At 45.3% G+C, this 26543-nt stretch overlaps 1 protein-coding gene across 2 annotated transcripts in view; it reads right to left on the bottom strand.

The window, feature by feature from the left end:
- The window catches only part of dbe (KRR1 small subunit processome component homolog dbe), a 62565-nt gene that overhangs the window by 24996 nt on the left and 11026 nt on the right, over window positions 1-26543 (bottom strand). The window contains exons 1-2 of one of the 2 annotated variants that reach the window (XM_068355543.1): window positions 26427-26543; window positions 2441-2669 (exon numbers count right to left, since the gene is read on the bottom strand). The exon at window positions 26427-26543 is cut by the window's right edge and continues 15 nt beyond it. In XM_068355543.1, coding sequence (XP_068211644.1) covers window positions 2441-2650 — 210 coding nt within the window. In that variant the 5' untranslated portion in view covers window positions 2651-2669; window positions 26427-26543. The remainder of the gene's footprint in view (window positions 1-2440; window positions 2670-26426) is intronic. The other variant, XM_068355544.1, reaches the window with a different exon arrangement.

Consider the following 26543-nt stretch of genomic DNA (forward strand, 5'->3'; position numbering starts at 1 on the left):
GTTGAACTTGTTCCGAAGGAACTAATAAACGTTTCAAACGTCTCGAAACTTTACGCCCAGGCTTTTAAAGAGACGAATCATCGGAAGACGAGGAGAAACTTCGTCTCTCCTGTCTTATGGCAAGGACGTGCTTGACGAGCAACGTCTGATACCTTTGAGGGAACGTCTGTTCGTTGGTTTACACTCCTCACTCCCTTAGGTCCTACGACATTCCTTCTCCCTGGTGCAGGGGAGCCTGAAAGAGGTCTCGGACTAGGCAAGTGACAAGCACGAACAAACGAACCCTCTGCAACACAGAACATGTTTTTTGCACTTACTTCACTGATATCACATTTTTTAATAATTTCACATTAGACATGAATAAAACTGATTTCTACCTAAAGCACGCAATTCTCCCTTAAATCAAAAGGTTAGAATTGCGAAATGAGTCGTATAATGTAAGCACATTAGTACAAAATGAAACACATGCAAAAATCAATAAACATATACATATATATCGAATAAAACGGAAATATATAAAGTTAAAAAGATCAGTAACTGGGGATGAGACTAAACACTAGTTCACTAAGGACTACGTTTTCAATCTCTCACCGTACAGTGCCTTGGGACGAGAATAAAAACTAAAACGTTTTATCCTCTCTCCCCGTACAGAGACTTGGGACGAGAGTAAAAAACTGAAGCGAGAACAACGTTACTCGCTCCCAAACTCCTTGTACAGAGACTTGGGACGAGAATAAAGATCGGATCGTTCTCTCTTTCTCTCTCTCTCTCTCCCTCTCTCTTGTCACTCACAAGAGAATGGCCCACTCACCCTTCGTCAATAACAGGTTATTTGACTAAAGGAAAAAACTGAAAGGACTCAGAAATTGAAAATTAACATGTTCCTTTAAATTAGTATCTAAAAAACTTCAGTTTGAAAGAAGAATGAACAAAACGTCAAAATCGATTTACTCTTTCTGCAAAGTGAAACCGTGATTCTCTCTTTCTCTATCGTAACGATAGAGCGCAAACTGCGTAGCATAAATAAACCAAACGTTAGTTCATCTTTGAAAAACAGCACGAAGACTATTCAAAGAATAAATTTCTTAAAATATTTTCTAAAAATATTCATCTCATCACTCTTACAGAGCAACTTTTAATCTAAACAAAAATAAAAGTTGAATGGGCTCAACGTTGTTTAACTTCGTTTTCCAAGTTAGGACCGCCTACAAAGAATAGGTAAAGGCCGCATATAAACAAAAACATAAAATTTATTTCGATGTTTAGTATAAATGGAAAGCTAATCAAAGAGGCCTAATAAAGGCGGGTGAGATATAAAATATATAGAGGTAAATCTATAAATATCAACTATAATTTATAAAGTGATAAAATAATTACTAAAAGCCTTTAACACACTTCCGTACACTGAGGGAAGGGTCGGCCATCTTTTCTCTATGGAAAAACCAGAGCGAGATTAAAAAAGCAAGAGCAAAAACTTTTCCTCTCCTGTCAAAAGCATTTCTTTTGAAGATAGTATTGAATAATCCAACACGGCGAAAGCAATAAGACCAAAACCAAGTACTTCACCAATCGGTAGAAAACTCGAGGCCAAGCGCGAGCGGAATCAGTGTTGTCTTTAACACCGACAGAGAAAAACTGGTTTGGTTGAGAAGTATATGCGGTATCTGGCCGACAGTCGGCGCTGGTGGGCACACCCGGCATCCTTCATGGCGATCGCTCGCGAGTTTTTGGAATCTGTCGACCGACGGAGACGTCAGCTATTTATATATTCACCGGCTAAGTTTAATATTTAAAAAATAATTGTACAGAAAAACCGTGCATCAAAAATTTAATACAGTGGTGCGTGTGGCTCTGGATAGTAATTCTGGTGGTGTATTACTAACGCAAAGAAGTTACAAAAAAGATGAGTAAAGTACTATACTATCATTTACTAATAATAAATTACATCTTGAGTTCTGAAATTTGCCAAATGAAAAAAAGTAAATATGAAGATGGACAAGCGGTTTTAATCGGACCATGCAAAAAGCAGAAAATTGAAGGAAAGGGAATTCCCAATAGGGTTGTCTCAACTGAAGAACCGATCCTGTTATGGTCAACAAGGAACTCATTTAAAGATAGACTGATTTTTATTCTATAAGCATATGACAACAGGATTAATACTTATATTATCCTTATCATTAATAGCTAAGGTACAACCCTGGTTGGAAAAGCAGGATGCTATAAGCCAAGAGCTCTAACATGGAAAATTAGCCCAGTGAGGAAAGGAAATAAATGATCTACAAGAGAAGTCATGAACATTTACAAAAAAATATTTCAAGAACGTTAACATTAAAATATATCACTCATACATAAATTTTAAAAAGATATTCATGTCAACCTGTTCAACATAAAAACATCGGCTACAAGTTTGATCTTTTGTAGCTCCAAGATTCATACTTACATTCATTTTCTTCTGCATCAGTGGCCAACAGCTCTTCAAATATTTCTCTCTGTATTTTGGATACATCACTCTGAAAGAGGTTTCCTCCACAAGTGGATGCTTCATGTCACCCTTTTTGAATTCTGGAACCTTCAGAGCCCATGCATTAGTCACAACCTTTGGACGAGGGGCTCCAGCCGCAGGTTCCTCAGCTTTCTCCTTCTTGGGCATTTTGTATTGTATTAGTTATCTGAAAAATAGGATTTTACTTTAACTGAATCTACTCTATTCTATTCTATCTACATAATATGGCACTTGCCCCAATTTTGGGAGGTAGCCATTAATGAAAAGAAAAAAAAAAAAAAAACTAAAGGACTGTGGCACTCTAGCCATATTAACCAAAATCTTCTATTCTATTTATATACCATGGCACTTCCCCCAATTATGGGAGGTTACCGACACTCCCTACTCCCCCCACCCCCCAAAAAAGAAACAAAAGTACTGTGGCAGTACCAACTTACTCAGCTGAGTTCCTCATCAGACAGAAGAACGATGAGTAACTGAATTCACTAGGAAATAAAAAATTCAAATTTCTTTAACATTTAAAATGGAAACATTAAGCACCTAATTCCTGAGCTATTTGGCCTTTCTTTAGTTATCCTTTAACATACAGGGAATTTCCTAACTAATATCATATGATAGCTAAAAAGATTTTTGTTTGAAATAGAATTACATCAGAAAATTTGTTCTAGAAGCATCAAGGAGTGGCTGAAGTGGCCATTTTAAAGGAATTCAATCAGTTTGCAGTAAATAAAAAAATGACATATTCAAAAATGTTATTTTCATTAGTAAAATAAATTTTTGAATATACTTACCCGATAATCATGTAGCTGTCAACTCTGTTGCCGACAGAAATCTACGGTCGGGATACGCCAGCGATCGCTATACAGGTGGGGGTGAACACCACAGCGCCATCTGTGGTCAGGTACTCCAGTACTTCTTGTCAACACCACCTCAATTTTTTCCTCGGTCCACTGGTTCTCTATGGGGAGGAAGGGTGGGTCAATTAAATCATGATTATCGGGTAAGTATATTCAAAAATTTATTTTACTAATGAAAATAACATTTTTCAATATTAATCTTACCCGATAATCATGTAGCTGATTCACACCCAGGGTGGTGGGTGGAGACCAGCATACATGTTAACAAAGAAGCTAAGTATCCCGTATTTTATTTTATTAGTTATTCAAAAATAACATAAAATAAATAAGTACCTGGTAAGGAAGACGACTTGAACCATTACTCTGCCTTTATTAAGTACGTCTTCCTTACTGAGCGTAGCGGTCCTCTTAGGATGCTGAACGACTCTTAGGTGCTGAAGTATAAAGGGCTGCAACCCATACTAAAGGACCTCATCACAACCTTTAACCTCGGCGCTTCTCAAGAAAGAATTGACCACCCGCCAAATCAACAAGGATGTGGAAGGCTTCTTAGCCGACCGTACAACCCATAAAAAGTATTCAAGAGAAAGGTTAAAAAGGTTATGGGATTATGGGAATGTAGTGGCTGAGCCCCCGCCTACTACTGCATTCGTTGCTACGAATGGTCCCAGGGTGTAGCAGTTCTCGTAAAGAGACTGGACATCTTTGAGATAGAATGATGCGAACACTGACTTGCTTCTCCAATAGGTTGCATCCATAACACTCTGCAGAGAACGGTTCTGTTTGAGGGCCACTGAAGTAGCCACAGCTCTCACTTCATGTGTCCTTACCTTCAGCAAAGCAAGGTCTTCTTCCTTCAGATGAGAATGTGCTTCCCTAATCAGGAGCCTGAATAGGTAAGAAACTGAGTTCTTAGACCTTGGAAGAGAAGGCTTCTTGATAGCACACCATAAGGCTTCTGATTGTCCTCGTAAAGGTTATGACCTTTTTAGATAGTACCTAAGAGCTCTAACTGGGCAAAGTACTCTCTCCAGTTCGTCCCCCACCAAGTTGGACAGGCTTGGGATCTCGAACGACTTAGGCCAAGGACGTGAAGGAAGCTCGTTTTAGCAAAAAACCGAGCTGCAAGGAACATGTAGCCGTTTCAGATGTGAAAACTATGTTCCTGCTGAAGGCGTGGATCTCACTTACTCTTTTAGCTGTTGTCAAGCACACGAGGAAAAGAGTTTTTAATGTGAGGTCCTTAAAAGAGGCTGATTGGAGAGGTTCAAATCTTGATGACATAAGGAACCTTAGGACCACGTCTAGATTCCAGCCTGGAGTGGACAACCGACGTTCCTTTGAGGTCTCAAAAGACCTAAGGAGGTCCTGTAGATCTTTGTTGGTGGAAAGATCCAAGCCTCTGTGGCGGAAAACCGCTGCCAACATACTTCTGTAACCCTTAATCGTAGGAGCTGAAAGGGATCTTACGTTCCTTAGATGTAACAGGAAGTCAGCAATCTGGGTTACAGTGGTACTGGATGAGGAAACTGCATTGGCCTTGTACCAGCTTCGGAAGACTTCCCCTTTAGACTGATAGACTCTGAGAGTGGATGTCCTCCTTGCTCTGGCAATCGCTCTGGCTGCCTCCTTCGAAAAGCCTCTAGCTCTTGAGAGTCTTTCGAAAGTCTGAAGGCAGTCAGACGAAGAGCGTGGAGGTTTGGATGTACCTTCTTTACGTGAGGTAGACGTAGAAGGTCCACTCCTAGAGGAAGAGTCCTGGGAATGTCGACCAGCCATTGCAGTACCTCTATGAACCATTCTCTCGCGGGCCAGAGCGGAGCCAACCAACGTCAGCCGTGTCCCTTTGCGAGAGGCGAACTTCTGAAGTACCCTGTTGACAATCTTGAACGGCGGGAATGCATACAGGTCGAGATGGGACCAATCCAGCAGAAAAGCATCCACGTGAACTGCTGCTGGGTCTGGAATCGGAGAACAATACAACGGGAGCCTCTAGGTTATCGAGGTAGCGAACAGATCTATGGTTGGCTGACCCCACAGGGCCCAAAGTCTGCTGCAAACATTCTTGTGAAGGGTCCACTCTGTGGGGATGACCTGACCCTTCCGGCTAAGGCGATCTGCCATGACATTCATATCGCCCTGAATGAACCTCGTTACCAGCGTGAGCTTTCGATCTTTTAACCAGATGAGGAGGTCCCTTGCGATCTAGAACAACTTCCACGAATGAGTCCCTCCCTGCTTGGAGATGTAAGCCAAGGCTGTGGTGTTGTCTGAGTCCACCTCCACCACCTTGTTAAGCTGGAGGGACTTGAAGTTTATCAAGGCCAGATGAACCGCCAACAGCTCCTTGCAATAGATGTGAAGTGTCCTTAGCTCCTGATTCCATGTTCCCGAGCATTCCTGTCCGTCCAAAGTCGCACCCCAGCCCGTGTCTGATGCGTCAGAGAAGAGACGGCGGTCGGGTTTCTGAACAGCCAAAGGTAGACTTCCTTGAGAAGAAAGCTGTTCTTTCACCACGTGAGAGTAGACCTCCTCTCTTCGGAAACAGGAACTGAGATCGTCTCTAGCGTCATGTCCTTTATCCAGTGAGCCGCTAGATGATACTGAAGGGGGCGGAGGTGGCGTCTCCCTAACTCGATGAACAGGGCCAGCGATGAAAGTGTCCCTGTTAGACTCATCCACTACCTGACTGAGCATCGGTTCCTTCTCAGCATGCTCTGGATGCAATCAAGGGCTTAGTAGATCCTTGGGGCTGACGAAAAAGCCCGAAAAGTTCGACTCTGAAGATCCATACCCAGGTAGACAATGGTCAGGGATGGGACGAGCTGGGACTCCTCAAAATTGACCAGGAGGCCCAGTTCCTTGGTCAGATCCATAGTCCATCTGAGAATCTCCAGACAGCGACGACTTGTGGGAGCTCTTAAAAGCTAGTCGTCTGACGGAGCCGGACACAAGATCATGGTACTGCTGCACAGTCTGTGAACTGTCAACCATGGGGAAGCGAGGAAGTACAGCGACAACCCGAAGCTGTCTAGACTGTCTGGGTCGTACAGACAACTCCTTATCGGGTTGCTGAGGTTGCCGCACTGCGTCACAACAAGTCACTTCTGCTGGTTGTTGAACGTCTTCCCAGTGACACACTGACTCCGTAAACAAAAAAAAAAAAAATCCTCTAACAAGGACTAAGCTTGGACTGCATGTCTTGCAACAAAGCTCAAGGTCTATGGGAGCAGGTGTGGTAACAGACGGGGTTAGCGACTGAAGTGGAACCATTACCCTCCCTGGAAGCATGTTATGCTTAAATAAAAGTCCATAGGAGGCTAAGCAGCTAAAGGCTCCTCTCCAAATGACAGAGTCCTCAAGGGAATATCAGAAGGAGGGAGAATAGCACTTTCTCATCTACAGGAACCATATCCGAGAAAAGCTAAGTTCTCTCAGTGAGGGTTTCACTGGTGCAAAAGCAGCAGACTAGAAGGCAACGTTATGAAACTGCTTGACAGTCTAGTGAGTTGGCAACAACCAAAGATGTGTGACTGAGGAGCATGCGGTAAGGTATGCAGAGCATGCTGTATGCAGAGCATGCTGTATGTAGAGCATGCTGTAAGGTAAGCAGAGCATGTTGCATGGCGTGCGGCTTATGCTGCATGGGATGAGGCTCATGCTGCATGGGATGAGGCTCATGCTGCAAGGGATGAGGCTCATGCCGCATGCGTTGAGGAGGATGCCGCATAGTATGAGGCTCCTGCCTCATGGGTTGAGGCGGTTGCCGCATAGCATGAGGCTCCTGCCTCATGGTTTGAGGAGGATGCCGCATAGCATGAGGCTCCTCATAGCATGAGACTCCTGCCTCATGGGTTGAGGAGGATGCCGCATAGCATGAGGCTCCTGCCTCATGGGTTGAGGAGGATGCCGCATAGCATGAGGCTGCCTCATGGGTAGAGGAGGTTGTCGCATAGCATGAGGCTCCTGCCTCATGGGTTGAGGAGGATGCCGCATAGCATGAGGCTCCTGCCTCATGGTTTAAGGAGGATGCCGCATAGCATGAGGCTCCTGTGAGGTTCCTGCCTCAAGAGTTGCGTCTGCCTCAAGGGTTGAGGAGGTAGCTGCGCAGAGAGAGGCTCATGCTGTGAAGAATGCGGTTGCTGCATGCGTTGAGGCGGCTGCCTCATAGCATGAGGTTCCTGCCTCAAGAGTTGCGTCTGCCTCAAGGGTTGAGGAGGTGGCTGCGCAGAGAGAGGCTCTTGCCTCAAGAGTTGAGGTTCTTGCCTCAAGAGTTGAGGTTCTTGCCTCAAGAGTTGAGGTTCTTGCCTCAAGAGTTGAGGTTCTTGCCTCAAGAGTTGAGGCTCTTGCCTCAAGAGTTGAGGTTCTTGCCTCAAGAGTTGAGGTTCTTGCCTCAAGAGTTGAGGCTCTTGCCTCAAGAGTTGAGGTTCTTGCCTCAAGAGTTGAGGCTCTTGCCTCAAGAGTTGAGGTTCTTGCCTCAAGAGTTGAGGTTCTTGCCTCAAGAGTTGAGGTTCTTGCCTCAAGAGTTGAGGCTCTTGCCTCAAGAGTTGAGGTTCTTGCCTCAAGAGTTGAGGCTCTTGCCTCAAGAGTTGAGGTTCTTGCCTCAAGAGTTGAGGCTCTTGCCTCAAGAGTTGAGGTTCTTGCCTCAAGAGTTGAGGCTCTTGCCTCAAGAGTTGAGGCGGTTGCCGCATAGCATGAGGCTCCTGCCTCAAGGAAAGTGGAGGTTGCTGCATAGCGCTGGTACCTGGAAACTCCCAATGCGGCAGCTCACGCATGGAGGCAGGAGGAGCCTCAACATCATACGTCTGGCAGGGTGGACTGCGCAGAGGTGGAGGAGCGCTCGCAGGAGGAGGTGTGCTAACCTTCTCTGCCTGAAACTCCTGCATCAACACCGCAAGCTGAGACTGCATTGTCTGCAGCATAGACCACTAGAGTTTAAGAAAGACAACAACAAACGGAGCTACTGTCCGTTGAGACTGAGGGTCTAAAACAGCTGGTGCGGCAACAGACGGAGTTACTGCCTGTTGCGATACCACCTTGCCTCTCTGGGAGGTGTGCAGTTGTCGTACTGCAGCAAGTCCGAACTGACCCAGTGCTAATGGCACCACCTAGGAGTTGGACTTGCGCGGAAGGGACCGACTTGCACTTAAAAGCTGCAAGATTTGGTCCATGGTTTCTGCGAGAAACCTCTTCCGCAGACGAGGAATAAAAGGGCTCTCTCGTCTTTGTGTGGGTGGGGTGATCACGTCGGCTACGTGAGTTGGTTACACCCGAAACCACGGAGGGAAACGTCTGTTCGTCGATCAAGGCCTGATGAACCCATAAGTCCTTCGACGTTACTTCTCCCCTGGGCTTGGGAGCTTGTAAGAGGTCCCAGACTAGGCGAACAACTGGCACGAACAGACGAACCCAACACTGTAACACTTTGCGCTTATCACTTTATCACTTTTGATTTTCTGTTTGCACTTATTTCACTGAACTCGAAACTTTAAGTGGTTTGTACCTGAAACACGCAATTCTATCCTTCATTAAAAGTTAGTAATTGCGAAAACAGTATTACAATGTAACAGAAAAACATAATGAAAGATAAATAATTCAGTGGCTGGAAAAGAGACTAAACACTAGATCAAATAAACTACGTTTAAAATCTCTCACCGCATAAAGCCTGAGAACAAGAATAAAACTCTAGAAACGTTTACCTTCTTCCCCTAAAGAGACTAGGGAGAAGAGCAAAAACGATAACAACGTTACCCGCTTGAACGAAACGTTTATCCTCCTCTCTCTCCCTCCGTCTCTATCTCTCTCTCTCTCTCTCTTGACTTAGAACCTGAGAGATGAGCCCAATTATATATATCGTTAAAACATATTATTGTTAAAGGAAAAAAACTGAAAGATTTCCCAAATAAAAAGTTCCTTTATTAGAATTAAAACCATTTAAGCTAAGAAAGAATGAACAAAACGCTAGAATCGTTCTACTCTTACTGCAACGTGACACCGTGAATACTCTCTCTCTATCGTAACGATAGAGCGCAAGTTGAACGTTCTGAACGTCAACAACTGCAGAGTCAAAACAAAACGTTAGTTCAACTTTGAAAACAGTACGAGACTATCAAAGAAATTCTTTCAAAAACATTAAAATAGCATAATATGTTAACAGGTAAAAACGAAATGACGGGCTCAATGTTAATTAACTTCGGTTCCAAGAAAAGACCGCCTACTATTAGGAAAGGTCGAATATAAACAAATATAAAAATCAATTTTAATAAGTTTATAATAAAAGGAAGTTAATCGAAGAGGCCTATAAAAGGCGGAGAGATATAAAATAAATCTATAACTTTTGTTAAGCAAAATTAAGAAAGAGAGTCTATACTCTCTTCGACACCAACACTTCCGTCTAAGGGAAGGGTCGGCCATTAAAAGTGAAAGAGAGTTCATACTCTCTTCGTCACCAAAATTAAATCAAAAATTAAATCAAATTAATTCCAAAAACTTGCTAAGCTAATGATAAAGCTTCCTGAATAGCGAAGGCTAAACTCTAGAGCAAATACATCACCAAATCGTGAGCAATAACTCCAGAATCAACAGCGTATCCATGTAGGTCTAGCCGGAGGCACGACAGAGGAAAAATTGAGGTGGTGTTGACAAGAAGTACTGGAGTACCTGACCACAGATGGCGCTGTGGTGTTCACCCCCACCTGTATAGCGATCGCTGGCGTATCCCAACCGTAGATTTCTGTCGGCAACAGAGTTGACAGCTACATGATTATCGGGTAAGATTAATATTGAAAAAGTAATTTGTACTTTGCCTAGCCATACAAACCTGAGTTCTTTGAATATGGAGATTGATTCAGCACGAGCTGGATTCGGTTGTTGAAGTTGGATAATATGCGGTTACCCAGCTGGTGAGGGTGTGGGGGAGGAGCCCCACCCCCTTTCAAGCTGAAGAGCTTTCACCTTTGACCTTTCGGTCACTGAACCAGAGTGGTGGTTGAGGAGGTAAGTTTGATTAAAGGACTCCAATATAAATTACAGGGTACTTTAAAATGTCATTTGTTCCTATTCATCATACAAACCCTCGTCCTTTAATTAAGGAGACTCACTGCATGGTAAGTTGGAAGTCCCCAACCACCCAAACTACATACATACATACATATACCAAGGCACCTCCCCCAATTTTGGGGGGTAGCCGACATCAACAAATGAAACAAAAACAAAAAAGGGGACCTCTACTCACTACGTTCCTCCCAGCCTAACAAGGGACTCAACCGAGTTCAGCTGGTACTGCTAGGGTGCCACAGCCCACCCTCCCCCGTTATCCACCACAGATGAAGCTTTATAATGCTGAATCCCCTACTGCTGCTACCTCCGCGATCATCTAAGGCATCGGAGGAAGCAGCAGAAACTAGAATGTGAATTTTCTTCCCTTTAAGTGATCATCACTTGATCTATGGAGAAACAAAAAGTGAAGACTCCCGCCACCTCCTATCCGACTTTCATGTTGATGAATGACTGATAGGGTATGGGCTTTAAATGAACACATTTGTTCCTACGCAAATACAAACCTCCATTATTTATAATTTAAGTCACTAAGGTCGCGTTGTCGCTCATCAACAAAACCAAGTGACCTGCTCGAAGATCTTGGAACTATTGAAGAGCAAGGAATGCTGCTTTCAACTCTAGGAGGTTTATATTGTAAAGGCGACCTGACTCGGACCACAGATGTGTCAGTCAAGAGCACTAAATACGGGTAGAGGAGAAAGAAAGTCTACGCCCCTGAGAAGATTGGAGTTGAGACTCCACCAACTCTATCCCCACCCTAAGACTAAACTGTCTTCAGTTGCCACTGAAGTGAATGTATGTGAAGACGACCGTTTGGCACTAAGCATTCTAACAAGGCCAAGTGACCTAACAATCATTGCCACTGATGGGCTGGCAGTGAGTCTTGCTGAATGAAAGGCTGCGTCACTTCCTTGAACCTTGCAATTCTGTCCTGCCAAGAGAAGACTTTAAGGTTGTCCACTTATGCCCGAAAAAAAAAAAAGGAAAGCCAGTTCCAGGAGCATGGATGAGAACATCAGTGCTCAACTTCTGCTAAAATCAGAGTGGGGTTGTTTTGAGAGAGCGAGGGGACAGTGCTTCCCCGCTATTACTGGAAGCAACTGGACTGGTTCCGACACCTTGTTAAAAGTTTTTATAGCTGCGTTTCAGCTTATGTTAATTTCTATCTACGTGAAGGACAAGGGTTGAGACTTATTCTTAGGGAATGCTGTTGATATGGTGGTCATAGGGGGTATAGCCCCCATAGATAAGTAGTTAAGGATATGGCTCCTAGCTTAAGTTAGGTTAAGTGGGGGACCTTGGATTTAGTGTGATACCCTTGTTTGTTTCCCTTTTAAAATGTGGTTTGGTGTGTATGTATGATAGCAGCCATCTGTATGTATGATGATGGCTGACTAAGAATACAGCAGTCTAAGGGGGTAGCAGGGGGGCGTTAACCCCCGTTAGGTAAGTAGGTGAGAACACGACTTGTAGGTTACATTAAGGGGGGTGAGTTTAGGTTAGTTGGCGTCCATTATTTATGCATTCAGGATGAAATGGCCTCCGATATACTAAGGCTCCTGTGGTTTTGCAGTCATAACTTCTAGAATTCTATAATACATATTTGAAAAATGTTATTTTCATTAGTAAAATAAATTTTTGAATATACTTACCCGGTGATCATATAGCTGTCAGCTCTGCTGCCCGACAGAAAAACCTAAGGACAAAATACGCCAGCGATCGCTATACAGGTGGGGGTGTACATCAACTGCGCCATCTGTCGAGCAGGTACTTAAGTACTCCATGTCAACACAGAACCAATTTTCTCCTCGGCCCACTGGGTCTCTATTGGGGAGGAAGGGAGGGTCCTTTAATATATGATCACCGGGTAAGTATATTCAAAAATTTATTTTACTAATGAAAATAAAATTTTTCAATATTAAACTTAGCCGGTGATCATATAGCTGATTCACACCCAGGGGGGTGGGTAGAGACCAGCATTACATGTTGACATTATTATGAGCTAAGTATTTTGTATTTCATTTTAGCAGTTATTCAAAATAACAAACATAAAATCAATAAGTACCTGGTAAGGAAGTCGACTTGAACAATTACTCTGCCTTTTTAAGTACGTCTTCCTTACTGAGCCTCGCGATCCTCATAGGATGCTGAGCGACTCCTAGGAGCTGAAGTATGAAGGGTTGCAACCCATACTAAAGGACCTCATCAAAACCTCTAATCTAGGCGCTTCTCAAGAAATGACTTTGACCACCCGCCAAATCAAGTAGGATGCGAAAGGCTTCTTAGCCTTCCGGACAACCCAAAAACAATAATAAAACATTTCAAGAGAAAGATTAAAAAGGTTATGGAATTAGGGAATTGTAGTGGTTGAGCCCTCACCCACTACTGCACTCGTTGCTACGAATGGTCCCAGAGTGTAGCAGTTCTCGTAAAGAGACTGGACATTCTTAAGATAAAAAGACGCGAACACTGATTTGCTTTTCCAATAGGTTGCGTCGATTATACTTTGCAGAGATCTATTTTGTTTAAAGGCCACGGAAGTTGCGACAGCTCTAACTTCGTGTGTCCTTACCTTCAGCAAAGCTTGGTCTTCCTCATTCAGATGGGAATGAGCTTCTCGTATTAACAGTCTGATAAAATAAGATAAAGCATTCTTTGACATAGGCAAAGATGGATTCTTAACTGAACACCATAAAGCTTCAGACGGGCCTCGTAAAGGTTTTTAAATAGAACTTAAGAGCTCTTACAGGACATAATACTCTTTCTAGTTCATTTCCAACCATACGATAAGTTTGGAATATCGAACGATATTGGTCAAGGCCGAGAAGGCAGCTCATGTTTGGCTAGAAAACCAAGTTGTAGAACATGTAGCCGTTTCGGATGAGAATCCGATGTTCTTGCTGAAGGCATGAATCTCACTGACTCTTTTAGCTGTGGCTAAGCATATCAGGAAAAGAGTCTTAAAGGTGAGATCTTTCAGGGAGGCTGATTGTAGCGGTTCAAACCTGTCTGACATAAGGAATCTTAGTACCACGTCTAAATTCCAACCAGGATTAACCAAACGACGCTCCTTCGTGGTCTCAAAAGACTTAAGGAGGTCCTGTAGATCTTTATTGTTGGAAAGATCTAAGCCTCTGTGACGGAAGACTGATGCCAACATGCTTCTGTAACCCTTGATAGTGGGAGCTGAAAGAGATCGTTCTTTCCTCAGATATAAGAGAAAGTCAGCTATTTGAGTTACAGAGGTACTGGTCGAGGATACGGATACTGACTTGCACCAGTTTCGGAAGATTTCCCATTTCGATTGGTAGACTCTAAGGGTGGATGTTCTCCTTGCTCTAGCAATCGCTCTGGTTGCCTCCTTCGAAAAGCCTCTAGCTCTCGAGAGTCTTTCGATAGTCTGAAGGCAGTCAGACGAAGAGCGTGGAGGCCTTGGTGTACCTTCTTTACGCGTGGCTGACGTAGAAGGTCCACCCTTAGGGGAAGTGTTCTGGGAACGTCTACTAGCCATCGAAGTACCTCGGTGAGCCATTCTCTCGCGGGCAGAGGGAAGCAACTAGCGTCAACCTTGTCCCTTCGTGAGAGGCGAACTTCTGCAGTACCTTGTTGACAATCTTGAACGGAGGTAATGCATATAGATCTAGATGTGACCAATCTAGTAGAAAGGCATCTATATGAACTGCTGCTGGGTCCGGGATTGGTGAGCAAAAAATTGGGAGACTCTTGGTCATCGAGGTTGCGAAGAGATCTATGGTTGGCTGGCCCCAGGTGGCCCAAAGTCTCTTGCATACATCCTTGTGGAGGGTCCATTCTGTTGGAATTATTAGTCCCTTCCGACTGAGACAATCTGCCATGACATTCAAGTTGCCTTGGATGAACCTCGTTACTAGTGAAAAGTCTAGACCTTTTGACCAGGTGAGGAGGTCCCTTGCGATCTCGTACAATGTCAGAGAGTAGGTCCCTCCTTGCTTGGAGATGTACGCCAAAGCCGTGGTGTTGTCCGAGTTCACCTCCACCACTTTGCCTTGAAGGAGAGACCTGAAGCTTTTCCAGGTCAGACGTACTGCCAGTAGCTTCTTGCAGTTGAAATGCATTGTCCTTTGACTCGAGTACCATAATCCCGAGCATTCCCTACCGTCTAATGTCGCACCCCAGCCTACGTCCGATGCGTCCGAGAAGAGAACGTGGTTGGGAGTCTGAACAGTCAGGGGAAGACCCTCTCTAAGGTTGATATAGTCCTTTCACCAAGTCAGACCAGACTTTATCTTTCCGGAAACCGGGATCGAGACCGCTTCTAGCGTCTTGTCCTTTTTCCAGTGAAAAGCTAGATGGTATAGAAGAGGACGGAGGTGTAGTCTTCCTAGTGACACAAATTGATCCACGGATGACAGTGTCCCTACCAGACTCATCCACAGCCTGACTGGGCAGCGTTCCTTCTTCAGCATCTTCTGGATGGATAGCAGGGCTGGGGGTTGATCGTCTTGTTCAGCAACGTCCTCATCAGAGAGTTCCTCATCCGAAACTGATGAGGAAACGGCAACGGAGTGGGCAACGTCTGACTCGCTGAATCCGGTCGCACTGGTGGATGCGTGACGGAGCCGGACGCAATATCATGGTACTGCTGCACAGTCTGTGAACTGTCAACAACCATGGGTGCGCGAGGAAGTACAGCGTCAACCCGAAACTGTCTAGACTGTCTGGGTTGTGCAGTCAACACCCTACCGGGTTGCTGAGGTTGACGCACTGCGTCACAACAAGTCACCTCTGCTGGTTGTTGAACGTCTTCCTAGTGACACACTGAACGTCAACAACCACCTCCGAGCGTCGCTTAACGTCAACGTGCGACTGGCAACCCACACTGGGTCGCATCGGTGGAGGAACCACCTCAGCTGGCAGACGCGAGTAGGATACCTCAGCGTCAACAGGGCGCACAACCAACCGGTTGGAAGGTTGTTGGCCAGAAGGTTCTTCTCCGTATTTAAGTCCTCTATCAAGGACACAAGCTTGGACTGCATGTCTTGCAGCAAAGCCCATTTAGGGTCTACGGGAGCAGGTGTGGCAACAGACGGGGTTAGCGACTGAGGCGGAACCATTTACCATCCCTGGAAGCCTTGTTATGTGTGACATAATAGCACAGCAAAACTTCAAAGGCTCGACAAAAATTGAGAAGTTGACCTGTAAACAACTTGGAGCGTCTCCTGGCTAGGCGCCAGGGCGAGTCTACCAGAATTGAGAAGTCTATCTGGGCAGAGGCATGAACTCCCAAGCCGAGAACTTCTCTCGTGTCCTATCAGACTCTCGCTCTATAAGCCAGTTTAAAAGAAGGGAAATCAAAGGCTGTATCCCTAAAACTCCTCCTGGTGCAAAAACCAGTCGCCTAGCCAACGTAACGCTCTCTAGGAGAGCGAGAGAGCACTAGCTTAAAAACAACGGCTTCGAAGTAGCTAGGCCTAGTGTAAGTTCTGACGTTAGGCGAACGAGGAGCAGCAGTTACAAGATCCGGACGAAGATCCTTAAAAAATCATCATGATTTAATTAAAGTCCATAGGAGGCTAAGCAGCTTAAGGCTCCTCTCCAAATGACAGAGTCCTCAAAGGAATATCAGTAGGAGGGAGAACAGCACTTTCTCATCTACAGGAACCTTGTCCGATAAAAGCTAGGTTATCTCAGTGAGGGTCTCACTGGTGCATTAGCAGCAGACCAGAAGGCAACGTTATGTAACTGCTTGACAGTCTGTGAACTGTCAACCACAACAGGTGCGTGAGGACATACAGCACTGGTGCATTAGTAGCAGACCAGAAGGCAACGTCATGTAACTGCTTGACAGTCTGTGAGCTGGCAACAACCATAGCTGTGTGGGGAAGCAAAGCCTCTACTCCTGACTGACTAGTCTGCTGCAGGCGAGTAGCGGTAACCACAGTGGGTTGCGGAGGTTGACGCACAGCTTCAAAACAAAGCAACATAACTCCACCCTCCTGTTGTTGAGGTAACTCGCGAACGTCAACGGAGGGTAGCGTGCGTCTGTGAACGTCAACGTGCGGCTGGCAGGGTACACTGCGCATGGGAGGTGGAACTCTCACAGGCGGAGTGCGGGAGCAGGTAGCGTCAGCGTCTACTGTACGCACAACCGTGGTTGGTTGTAGGCTAACGGGTGCAGCGTCAACCTTCTCCGCACGATACTCCTGCATAAAAGAAGCTAACTGTGTCTGCATAGACTGTAGCAAAGACCACTTAGGGTCTACAGCAGCAGGTGCGGCAACAGACGGTGTTACTGCCTGTTGCGGTACCACTTTGCCTCTCTTAGGAGGTGTGCAGTCATCGGAAGACTGCAGCGAGTCCGAACTGACCCAGTGGCTACACCTGGGCCGTTGGACTTGCGCGGAAGGGACCGACTTGCGCTTAATAAGCTGCGAGACCTTGGTCCATGGTTTCTTACGAGAAACCTCTTCCGCAGACGAGAAATAAATGGGCTCTCTCGTCTTTGTGTGGGTGGGGCGATCTTGGGTAGATACGCCCGAAACCACGGAGGGAAACGTCTGTTCGTTGATCAAGGCCTGATGAACCCATAAGTCGTTCGACATTACTTCTCCCCTGGGCTTGGGAGCTTGCAAGAGGTCCCGGACTAGGTGAACGACAGGCACGAACAGACGAACCCTCGGACGCAACACTGTAACACTTTGCGCATATCACTTTATCACTTCGATTTTCTGTTTTGCACTTGTTTCACTGAAATCGAAACTTTTACTGATTTCTATCTGAAACACGCAATTCTACCCTTCATTAAAAGGTAGTAATTGCGAAAACAGTCGTATAATGCAGCTCATTAATACTAGCAGAAACAGAAAACATATATAAAGATAAAGAATTCAGTGGCTGGGAAAGAGACTAAACACTAGTTCAAATAAACTACGTTTACAATCTCTCACCGCACATAGCCTGGGGACAAGAATAAAACCCTAGAAACGTTTTACCTTCTTCCCCGTACAGCGACTAGGGAGGAGAGTAACACGAGAACAACGTTACCCGCTTGAACGGAACGTTTTTTCTCCTCTCTCTCCCTCCGTCTCTATCTCTCTCTCTCTTTCTCTCTTGATTTCGCACCTGAGAGAAGAGCCCAATTATATATCGTCAAAACATGTTATTTGGCTAAAGGAAAAAACTGAAAGGTTTTCCAAATAAAAAGTTCCTTTAATTTAGAATTTAAACCATTTAAGCTAAGAAAGAATGAACGAAACGTCAGAATCGATTTACTCTTACTGCAAAGTGAAACCGTGATACACTCTCTCTCTATCGTAACGATAGAGCGCATGTTGAACGTCCTGAACGTCAACAACTGCGTAGTCTAAAAAACTAAACGTTAGTTCATCTTTGAAAACAGTACGAGACTATCAAAGAAATTCTTTCATAAAACATTAAATTTAAAAAGTTTAAAATTCTTTAAAGGCTAAATACGATATAACGGGCTCAACGTTGATTAACTTCGGTTCCAAGTTAGGACCGCCTACTATCAGGAAAGGTCGCATATAAACAAAACATAAAAATTTATTTTTATATGTTTATAATAAATGGAAAGTTAATCGAAGAGGCCTAATAAAGGCGGAGAGATATAAAATATATAGATCTATAACTTGTTAAGCAAAATTACTAAAAACCTAAACACACTTCCGTCTAAGGGAAGGGTCGGCCATTTAAAAGAGAAAGAGAGTCCATACTCTCTTTGTCACCATAATTAAATCTATCCAAAACGAGTTCAAGTTTTGAGATGAAGATAAAACCCCTGCATAGCGAAAGCTCAAAACTAGAATAGTGTACTTCACCAAATAGTTGTGAAAACAAATCCAGTTAGTAACAGCGTATTTAGTAGGTCTTGCCAGTGGCACGACAGAGAGAAAATTGGTTCTGTGTTGACATGGAGTACTTGAGTACCTGCTCGACAGATGGCGCAGTTGATGTACACCCCCACCTGTATAGCGATCGCTGGCGTATTTTGTCCTTAGGTTTTTCTGTCGGGCAGCAGAGCTGACAGCTATATGATCACCGGCTAAGTTTAATATTGAAAAATATAGATTTCCACCAATTATTTGCATTTAAACAGTTCAAAATACCTATTTATAAACCAGGAAGACTTATTTTTTTTTTTACGTTAAAGGGGCGGTTTAGGTTAGTTCGAGTCCAATTTTTATGCATTCGGGAGGAACTGGTCTCTTGATATACAAATTCTCCTGTGGATTTGCAATCATAACTTCTAGAATTCTGATATACTAATCATTTGAAAAATATAGATTCTCATCAATTATTTGCATCAAAACAGTTCAAAATACCTATAAATACATCAGGAACACTTATTTTTTTTCATTTGGAACATTGGCATACAGTAAATATTTACAAATCTATCTACAATCTCAAACCTCAGGTATTTACTGAGAAAGGTAAAATTAGCCTCGATACGAATGATACACAGCGTTACCAACGGTACGGTGACATTACTAGCGATAGTAATGCTAGATATTTCCATACGTATTTTAGATAATTTTTCAATATGTTATTTTCATTAGTAAAATAAATTTTTGAATATACTTACCCGATAATCATGTAGCTGTCAACTCCGTTGCCCGACAGAATTCTACGGAAGGGATACGCCAGCGATCGCTATACAAGAGGGGGGTGTACTCACCAGCGCCACCTGTGGCCAGGTACTGCAGTACTTCTTGTTGACACCACCTCAATTTTTCCTCGGTCCACTGGTTCTCTATGGGGAGGAAGGGTGGGTCAATTAAATCATGATTATCGGGTAAGTATATTCAAAAATTTATTTTACTAATGAAAATAACATTTTTCAATATTAATCTTACCCGATAATCATGTAGCTGATTCACACCCAGGGAGGTGGGTGAAAACCAGTGTACATGTATATCAAGAAGCTAAGTATCCCGTATTTCATATTATCAGTTATTCAAAATAACAATGAAATTATAAGTACCTGGTAAGGAAGTCGACTTGAACCATTACTCTGCCTTTAATAAGTTCGTCTTCCTTACTGAGCGCAGCGTTCCTCTTAGGAGGCTGAACAACTCTAAGGTGCTGAAGTATCAAGGGCTGCAACCCATACTAAAGGACCTCTACACAACCTCTAACCTAGGCGCTTCTCAAGAACGAATTGACCACCCGCCAAATCAACTAGGATGCGGAAGGCTTCTTAGCCTACCGTAACAACCCAAAAACAACAATAAAAGCATTCAAGAGAAAGGTTAAAAAAGGTTATGGGATTAAGGGAATGTAGTGGCTGAGCCCTCACCTACTACTGCACTCGCTGCTACGAATGGTCCCAGGGTGTAGCAGTTCTCGTAAAGAGACTGGACATCTTTTAGATAAAATGATGCAAACACTGACTTGCTCCTCCAATAGGTTACATCCATAATACTCTGCAGAGAACGGTTCTGTTTGAAGGCCATCGAAGTAGCTACAGCTCTCACTTCGTGGGTCCTTACCTTCAGCAAAGCAAGGTCTTCATCCTTCATGTGAGAATGAGCTTCTCTAATCAGAAGCCTTATGTAATACGAAACTGCGTTTTTGGACATAGGCATCGAAGGTTTCTTGATGGCACACCATAAGGCTTCTGATTGTCCTCGTATAGGTTTTGACCTTTTAAGATAATACTTTAGAGCTCTGACAGGGCAAAGAACTCTCTCTAGCTCGTTACCCACCATGTTGGAGAGGCTAGGAATTTCGAACGATCTAGGCCAAGGACGTGAAGGAAGTTCATTTTTTGCCAAAAACCCGAGCTGTAAGGAACATGTTGCTGTTTCGGATGTGAATCCTATGTTCCTGCTGAAGGCGTGAACCTCACTAACTCTTTTGGCTGTTGCAAGGCAGACGAGGAAAAGAGTTTTGAGAGTAAGGTCTTTGAAAGAGGCTGACTGGAGAGGTTCAAATCTAGGAGACATCAGGAACCTTAAGACTACGTCTAGATTCCAGCCTGGAGTGGACAAGCGACGTTCTTTAGAGGTCTCGAAAGACTTAAGGATGTCCTGTAGATCCTTGTTGGAAGAAAGATCCAAGCCTCTGTGGCGGAAAACTGATGCCAACATACTTCTGTACCCTTTGATCGTAGGAGCCGAAAGAGATCTAACATTCCTAAGATGTAACAGGAAGTCAGCAACTTGGGTTACAGAGGTATTGGTAGAGGAAACTGCATTGGCTCTGCACCAGCTTCGGAAGACTTCCCACTTGGATTGATAGACTCTACGAGTGGAAATCCTCCTTGCTCTGGCAATCGCTCTGGCTGCCTCCTTCGAAAAGCCTCTAGCTCTAGAGAGTCTTTCGATAGTCTGAAGGCAGTCAGACGAAGAGCGTGGAGGCTTGGGTGTACCTTCTTTACGTGAGGTTGACGTAGAAGGTCCACTCTTAGAGGGAGAGTCCTGGGAACGTCGACCAGCCATTGCAGTACCTCTGTGAACCATTCTCTTGCAGGCCAAAGGGGAGCAACCAACGTCAGCCGTGTCCCTTCGTGGGAGACGAACTTCTGGATAACTCTGTTGATGATCTTGAACGGCGGGAATGCATAAAGATCGAGATGGGACCAATCCAGCAGAAAAGCATCCACGTGAACTGCTGCCGGGTCTGGAATTGGGGAACAGTACAATGGGAGCCTCTTGGTCATGGAGGTGGCGAACAGATCTATCGTTGGCTGACCCCACAAGGTCCAAAGTCTGTTGCACACGTCCTTGTGAAGGGTCCATTCTGTGGGGATGACCTGACCCTTCCTGCTGAGGCGATCTGCCGAGACATTCATATTGCCCTGAATGAATTTCGTTACCAGCTTGAGGTTTAGACTTCTTGACCAAATGAGGAGGTCCCTTGCGATCTCGTATAGCTTCTTCGAATGAGTCCCTCCCTGCTTGGAGATGTATGCCAAGGCTGTGGTGTTGTCGGAGTTCACCTCCACCACCTTGTTTAGCAGGAGGGACTTGAAGTTCATTAAGGCCAGATGTACTGCCAACAACTCCTTGCAATTGATGTGAAGCGTTTCCTGTTCCTTGTTCCATGTCCCCGAGCATTCCTGTCCGTCCAAGGTCGCGCCCCAGCCCGAGTCTGATGCGTCCGAATAGAGATGAAGATTGGGGGTCTGAACAGCTAACGAGAGACCCTCCTTGAGAAGGATGTTGTTCTTCCACCACATGAGAGTAGTCTTCATCTCTTTGGTAACAGGAATAGAGACCGCTTCGAGCGTCAAATCCTTGTCCCAGTGAGCTGCTAGATGGAATTGAAGGGGGCGGAGGTGGAGTCTCCCTAACTCGGTGAACAGGGCTAACGATAACAGGGTCCCTGTTAGACTCATCCACTGTCTCACCGAGCATCTGTTCCTCTTCAGCATGCTCAGAATGCACTCTAGGGCTTGGTTGATTCTTGGGGCCGACGGAAAAGCCCGAAAAGCTTGACTCCGAATCTCCATTCCCAGGTAAACGATGGTTTGGGAAGGAATAAGCTGGGACTTTTCTAAGTTGACCAAAAGACCCAGTTCCTTGGTCAAGTCCAAAGTCCAATTGAGACTCTCCAGACAGCGACGACTTGTGGGGGCTCTTAACAGCCAGTCGTCTAAATAAAGGTAGGCTATGATGTCCGCCAAGTGGAGGAATTTCGCAAGATTCCTCATCAGTCGCGTGAACACCATAGGTGCCGTGCTTAGGCCAAAACACAGGGCTTGGAATTGGTATACAACCTTTCCAAAAACGAATCTCAGAAAAGGTTGGGAGTCTGGATGAATGGGGACGTGAAAGTAAGCGTCTTTCAGATCCAGCGAGACCATCCAGTCCTCCTGCCTGACCGCTGCTAGGACCGACTTCGTCGTCTCCATAGTGAACGTCTGCTTGGTGACATAAGCATTGAGCGCACTGACGTCCAGCACCGGTCTCCAACCTCCTGTCTTCTTGGCCACCAGAAAGAGACGGTTGTAGAAGCCCGGGGATTGATGATCCCGGACTATCACCACTGCCTCCTTCTGTAACAGAAGCGACACCTCTTGATGTAACGCTAGCCTCTTGTCCTTTTCCTTGTAGTTGGGAGAGAGGTTGATGGGAGAAGTGGTCAGAGGGGGATTGCGGCAGAATGGTATCTTGTAACCCTCCCTTAGCCACTTGACAGACTCGGCGTCTGCACCTCTTCTTTCCCAAGCTTGCCAGAAGATCTTGAGTCTGGCTCCTACAGCTGTCTGGAGAGGAGGAGAGTCAGTGTTTGCCTTTCGAAGACTTGATACCTTTCTTGGACCTGCCCCTGTGACCGTCTGGACGGGTACCTCCTCGGCTGGGGGCTCTGCCACGAAAGGGCGGAATAAATCTAGTAGCAGGAGAATCAGCCACTGGGGTGCGGTAAGTTCTAGGAACTGAAGGAGCAATCTTAGCCTTCCGTGCTGAAGAGGCCACAAGATCATGCGTGTCCTTCTGAATGAGAGCCGCAGACAATTCCTTGATAAGATCCTCAGGAAACAGGAACTTAGAAAGAGGAGCAAAAAGTAACTGCGACCTTTGGCAAGAGGTGATACCAGTGGAAAGGAAGGAGCAAAGCTGTTCCCTTTTCTTGAGGACTCCCGATACAAACATAGAGGCAAGTTCGCCGGAACCATCGCGAATTGCTTTGTCCATACAGGACATGATCAACATGGCCGAGTCTTTGTCAGATGGGGCAGTCTTCTTGCTCAAGGCCCCCAGGCACCAATCGAGAAAATTAAAAATTTCAAAGGCGCGAAAGACTCCCTTCAAGAAGTGGTCCAGGTCAGAAAAGGTCCAGCAGACCTTAGAGCGTCTCATAGCTGACCTTCGTGGAGAGTCAACCAAACTTGAGAAGTCAGCCTGGGCAGAGGCAGGGACCCCCAAGCCTGGTTCCTCTCCTGTGGCATACCAGACGCCCGCCTTAGACGTCAGCTTAGGAGGTGGAAACATAAAAGACGTCTTTCCCAGTTGCTGCTTGGACTGCAACCAATCCCCTAACATTCTCAAAGCTCTCTTTGAAGATCTAGCGAAGATGAGCTTAGTGTAGGCAGACTTAACAGGTTGCATGCCTAGAGAGAACTCGGATGGAGGAGAGCGAGGGGTAGCAGACACAAAGTGATCCGGGTAAAGTTCTCTGAACAGAGCCAGAACCTTGCGAAAGTCGATGGAGGGTGGCAATGACTTGGGTTCCTCCACGTCAGATGAAGGATCATCCAGGTGAGCAGCTTCATCCTCAGAAACCTCATCACCTGAGGGTTGAGAAGCGAGAGGTAAAGTTAAAGCGGTCTGCTGAATGGCTGAATCCTGAAGAGCGGGTGCATGCGCACTTGCGGATTCATCCTCAAGTCTCTGTTGAAGAGGATGAGGGCTGGTAATGACAAAGTCCTGAGGCTGGGATGAAGGAGGTTCTGCGGAGGTCTGAGGAGCAAGCGTGGTGAGAGGCGACTGTAGTAAAGCATGAGGCTCGTGCTGCGGTTCAAGTTGAATGGGAAGAGGCTCAAGCTGAGGAGAAAGTGGCAGATGCATGCGTTGAGGTGGCTGACTCATAGCATGAGGTTCCTGCCTCAAGAGTTGCGCTTGCTTCAAGGGTTGAGGTGGCTGCGCAGAGAGAGGCTCTTGTCTCACGAGTTGAGGTTCTTGAGGTGCTTGCCTCGAGAGTTGAGGTTCTCGCCTCGAGGAAAGTGGAGGTGGCTGCTGCGAGAGTTGAGGTGGCTGCCTCAAGGATGGTAGAGGTTGTCGTACCTCAAGAGGTGGCTGCCTCGAGGATGGAGGTAATGCAAGATACTCCTGCCTCAAGGGTAGAGGAGGTTGTAAAGCATAAGGTTCCTGTCCCCATTGAGGGGGTTGCTGCGTGGTAAGAGGCTCCTGCCTCAAAGAAAGTGGAGGTTGCTGCACAGCGCTGGTATCTGGCAACTCCCAACGCGGCAGCTCACGCATGGAGGTAGCTTGAGGAACCTCAACCTCATACGTCTGGCAGATTGTACTGCGCTGAGGAGGAGGAGCGCTCGCAGGAGGAGGTGTATTAACCTTCTCTGCCTGAAACTCCCGCATCAACACCGCAAGCTGCGACTGCATAGTCTGCAGCAAAGCCATCTTAGGATCAACAGAAGTTGAGGTCTGTTGAGGCATAGCTTTAACAGAAGTTGAGATCTGTTGAGGCAGCACCTTGCCTCTCTTAGGAGGCGTGCAGTCACCTGATGACTGCGGCGAGTCCGAGCTAGCCCAATGGCTACACCCTGGCTGTTGGACTCGCGCGGCCTGGACTTTACGCTTAAGAGGTCTTGAGGCCTGAGTCCAGCGTTTTCTCCCCGAAAAATCTTCTGCAGACGAGGATCTAAAGGGCTCAATCGTCTGAGAGTGGAAGTGACGATCTCTATAAGATGCGCCCGCAACCACTGAGGATACTACTGTGCGCCGATCAAGGCCTGCCGAACCCTTTTGCCCTTCGACATTGCTTCTCCCATGGGCTTGGGAGCTTGCAAGAGGTCCCGGACTGGGAGGACGACTGGCACGCACAGAAGTATCCTCACGCGCAACACTGACACTGACACTAGCACTAGGCACAGCACTGGCACTACCACTTCCCACTGCACTTTTCACTTTAAGTTCCTTGACGTCTGCCAAAAGGAACTTGTGGTCACTCACTACCGACTCCACTTTATCACCTAAAGCCTGAATAGCACGTAAAACATCTGACATATCAGGCTGAGCACTAATAGTAGGTTCGGGGGTAGCCACTACAGGGTGAGGAAAAGGTTGAGGATCATGGGGGGAGGAATAAAGTAAAGAGCGAGCCGAACTCCTCCTAACTCTCTCTCTCTCTAACTTAGTGGTATACTTAAGGAATCGAATAAAATCAAGTTCCGAAAGTCCGGCACATTCCTCACATCGATCTTCCAACTGACAGGATTTTCCCCTACAGTCGGAACAAACGGTGTGAGGATCAACCGAGGCCTTCGGAAGCCGCCTAATACAAGTCCTACATCGTCTTTGGGGAGGAGCTTGAGAATGGTCGGACATCTTGAATCAGAGAACAGTCAAGGGGGATTCCAATTTAAAGCTAAAGATCGTTAAACCATAAATCAAAATTAATCCAAAAGCTATCTAAGCTAAGGGAAAAGCTTCCTGTATAGCGAAAGCTGAAATCTCAGAGCAATACTTCACCAAAACCGTGAACAAAGACTCCAAAATATAAGCGTATCCATGTAGGTCTTGCCGGAAGCACGACAGAGGAAAAATTGAGGTGGTGTCAACAAGAAGTACTGCAGTACCTGGCCACAGGTGGCGCTGGTGAGTACACCCCCCTCTTGTATAGCGATCGCTGGCGTATCCCTTCCGTAGAATTCTGTCGGGCAACGGAGTTGACAGCTACATGATTATCGGGTAAGATTAATATTGAAAAATAAGTTTTACACAATATATAAAAAGTACAAAAAGGGTACAGAAGCTAACAAACCCACCTAACCTAACCTAGGAGTTCCCTGGTCACAAAACTCACGTATGTACTGGGAATGATAAAATAAGCAACGTTACCAACGATAGTGTTAACAACGTTACAAAGGCATTGCTAATGGTAGCGCTGCTACAGTAATATTATCATGTATATTTTAATGAATTGTTCCATACACTTTACACAATATATAATAAGGTAAAAAAGGGGTGTTGGTCACCCCTGCATATTCCCTATATAACATGTTTAGCCTCAGTGGGTAGGTGCCCACTGGGGACACAACCCGCTGAGAACAGTAGCACTTTGAGTACTGTTGCAGCATGTACCAGTGTACACTAACTATTCACATTTTAATTACAGAATTACAGATATAAAGGATTCCATCCCTTAAAGTAAATTAAATAAATATATAATAGAAAAATAAAAGGCGTCCTGATCATTATATTTAAGGATATAGGACGTTAAAGCGATCGTAGCCAATGAATAGACATGTGTTGGAACAAGACTTTTGAGTAATCTTGGGCCTTTCTATTCAATCCTACTATTAAAATTCTTACACTAGAATTACTTACTTGGTATTCTTTACGCCAATATTCTATTAGAGGTGTTTTTTCCACATTTAAAAGATAAAATACGTGTAAAACAAAGTACAGTGTAGCGTGACTTTTCGAGAACACGATCTTCCTGTT

This window comes from Palaemon carinicauda, chromosome 31 (assembly GCF_036898095.1).
Source record: "Palaemon carinicauda isolate YSFRI2023 chromosome 31, ASM3689809v2, whole genome shotgun sequence".
In the NCBI taxonomy this organism is placed as follows: domain Eukaryota; kingdom Metazoa; phylum Arthropoda; class Malacostraca; order Decapoda; family Palaemonidae; genus Palaemon; species Palaemon carinicauda.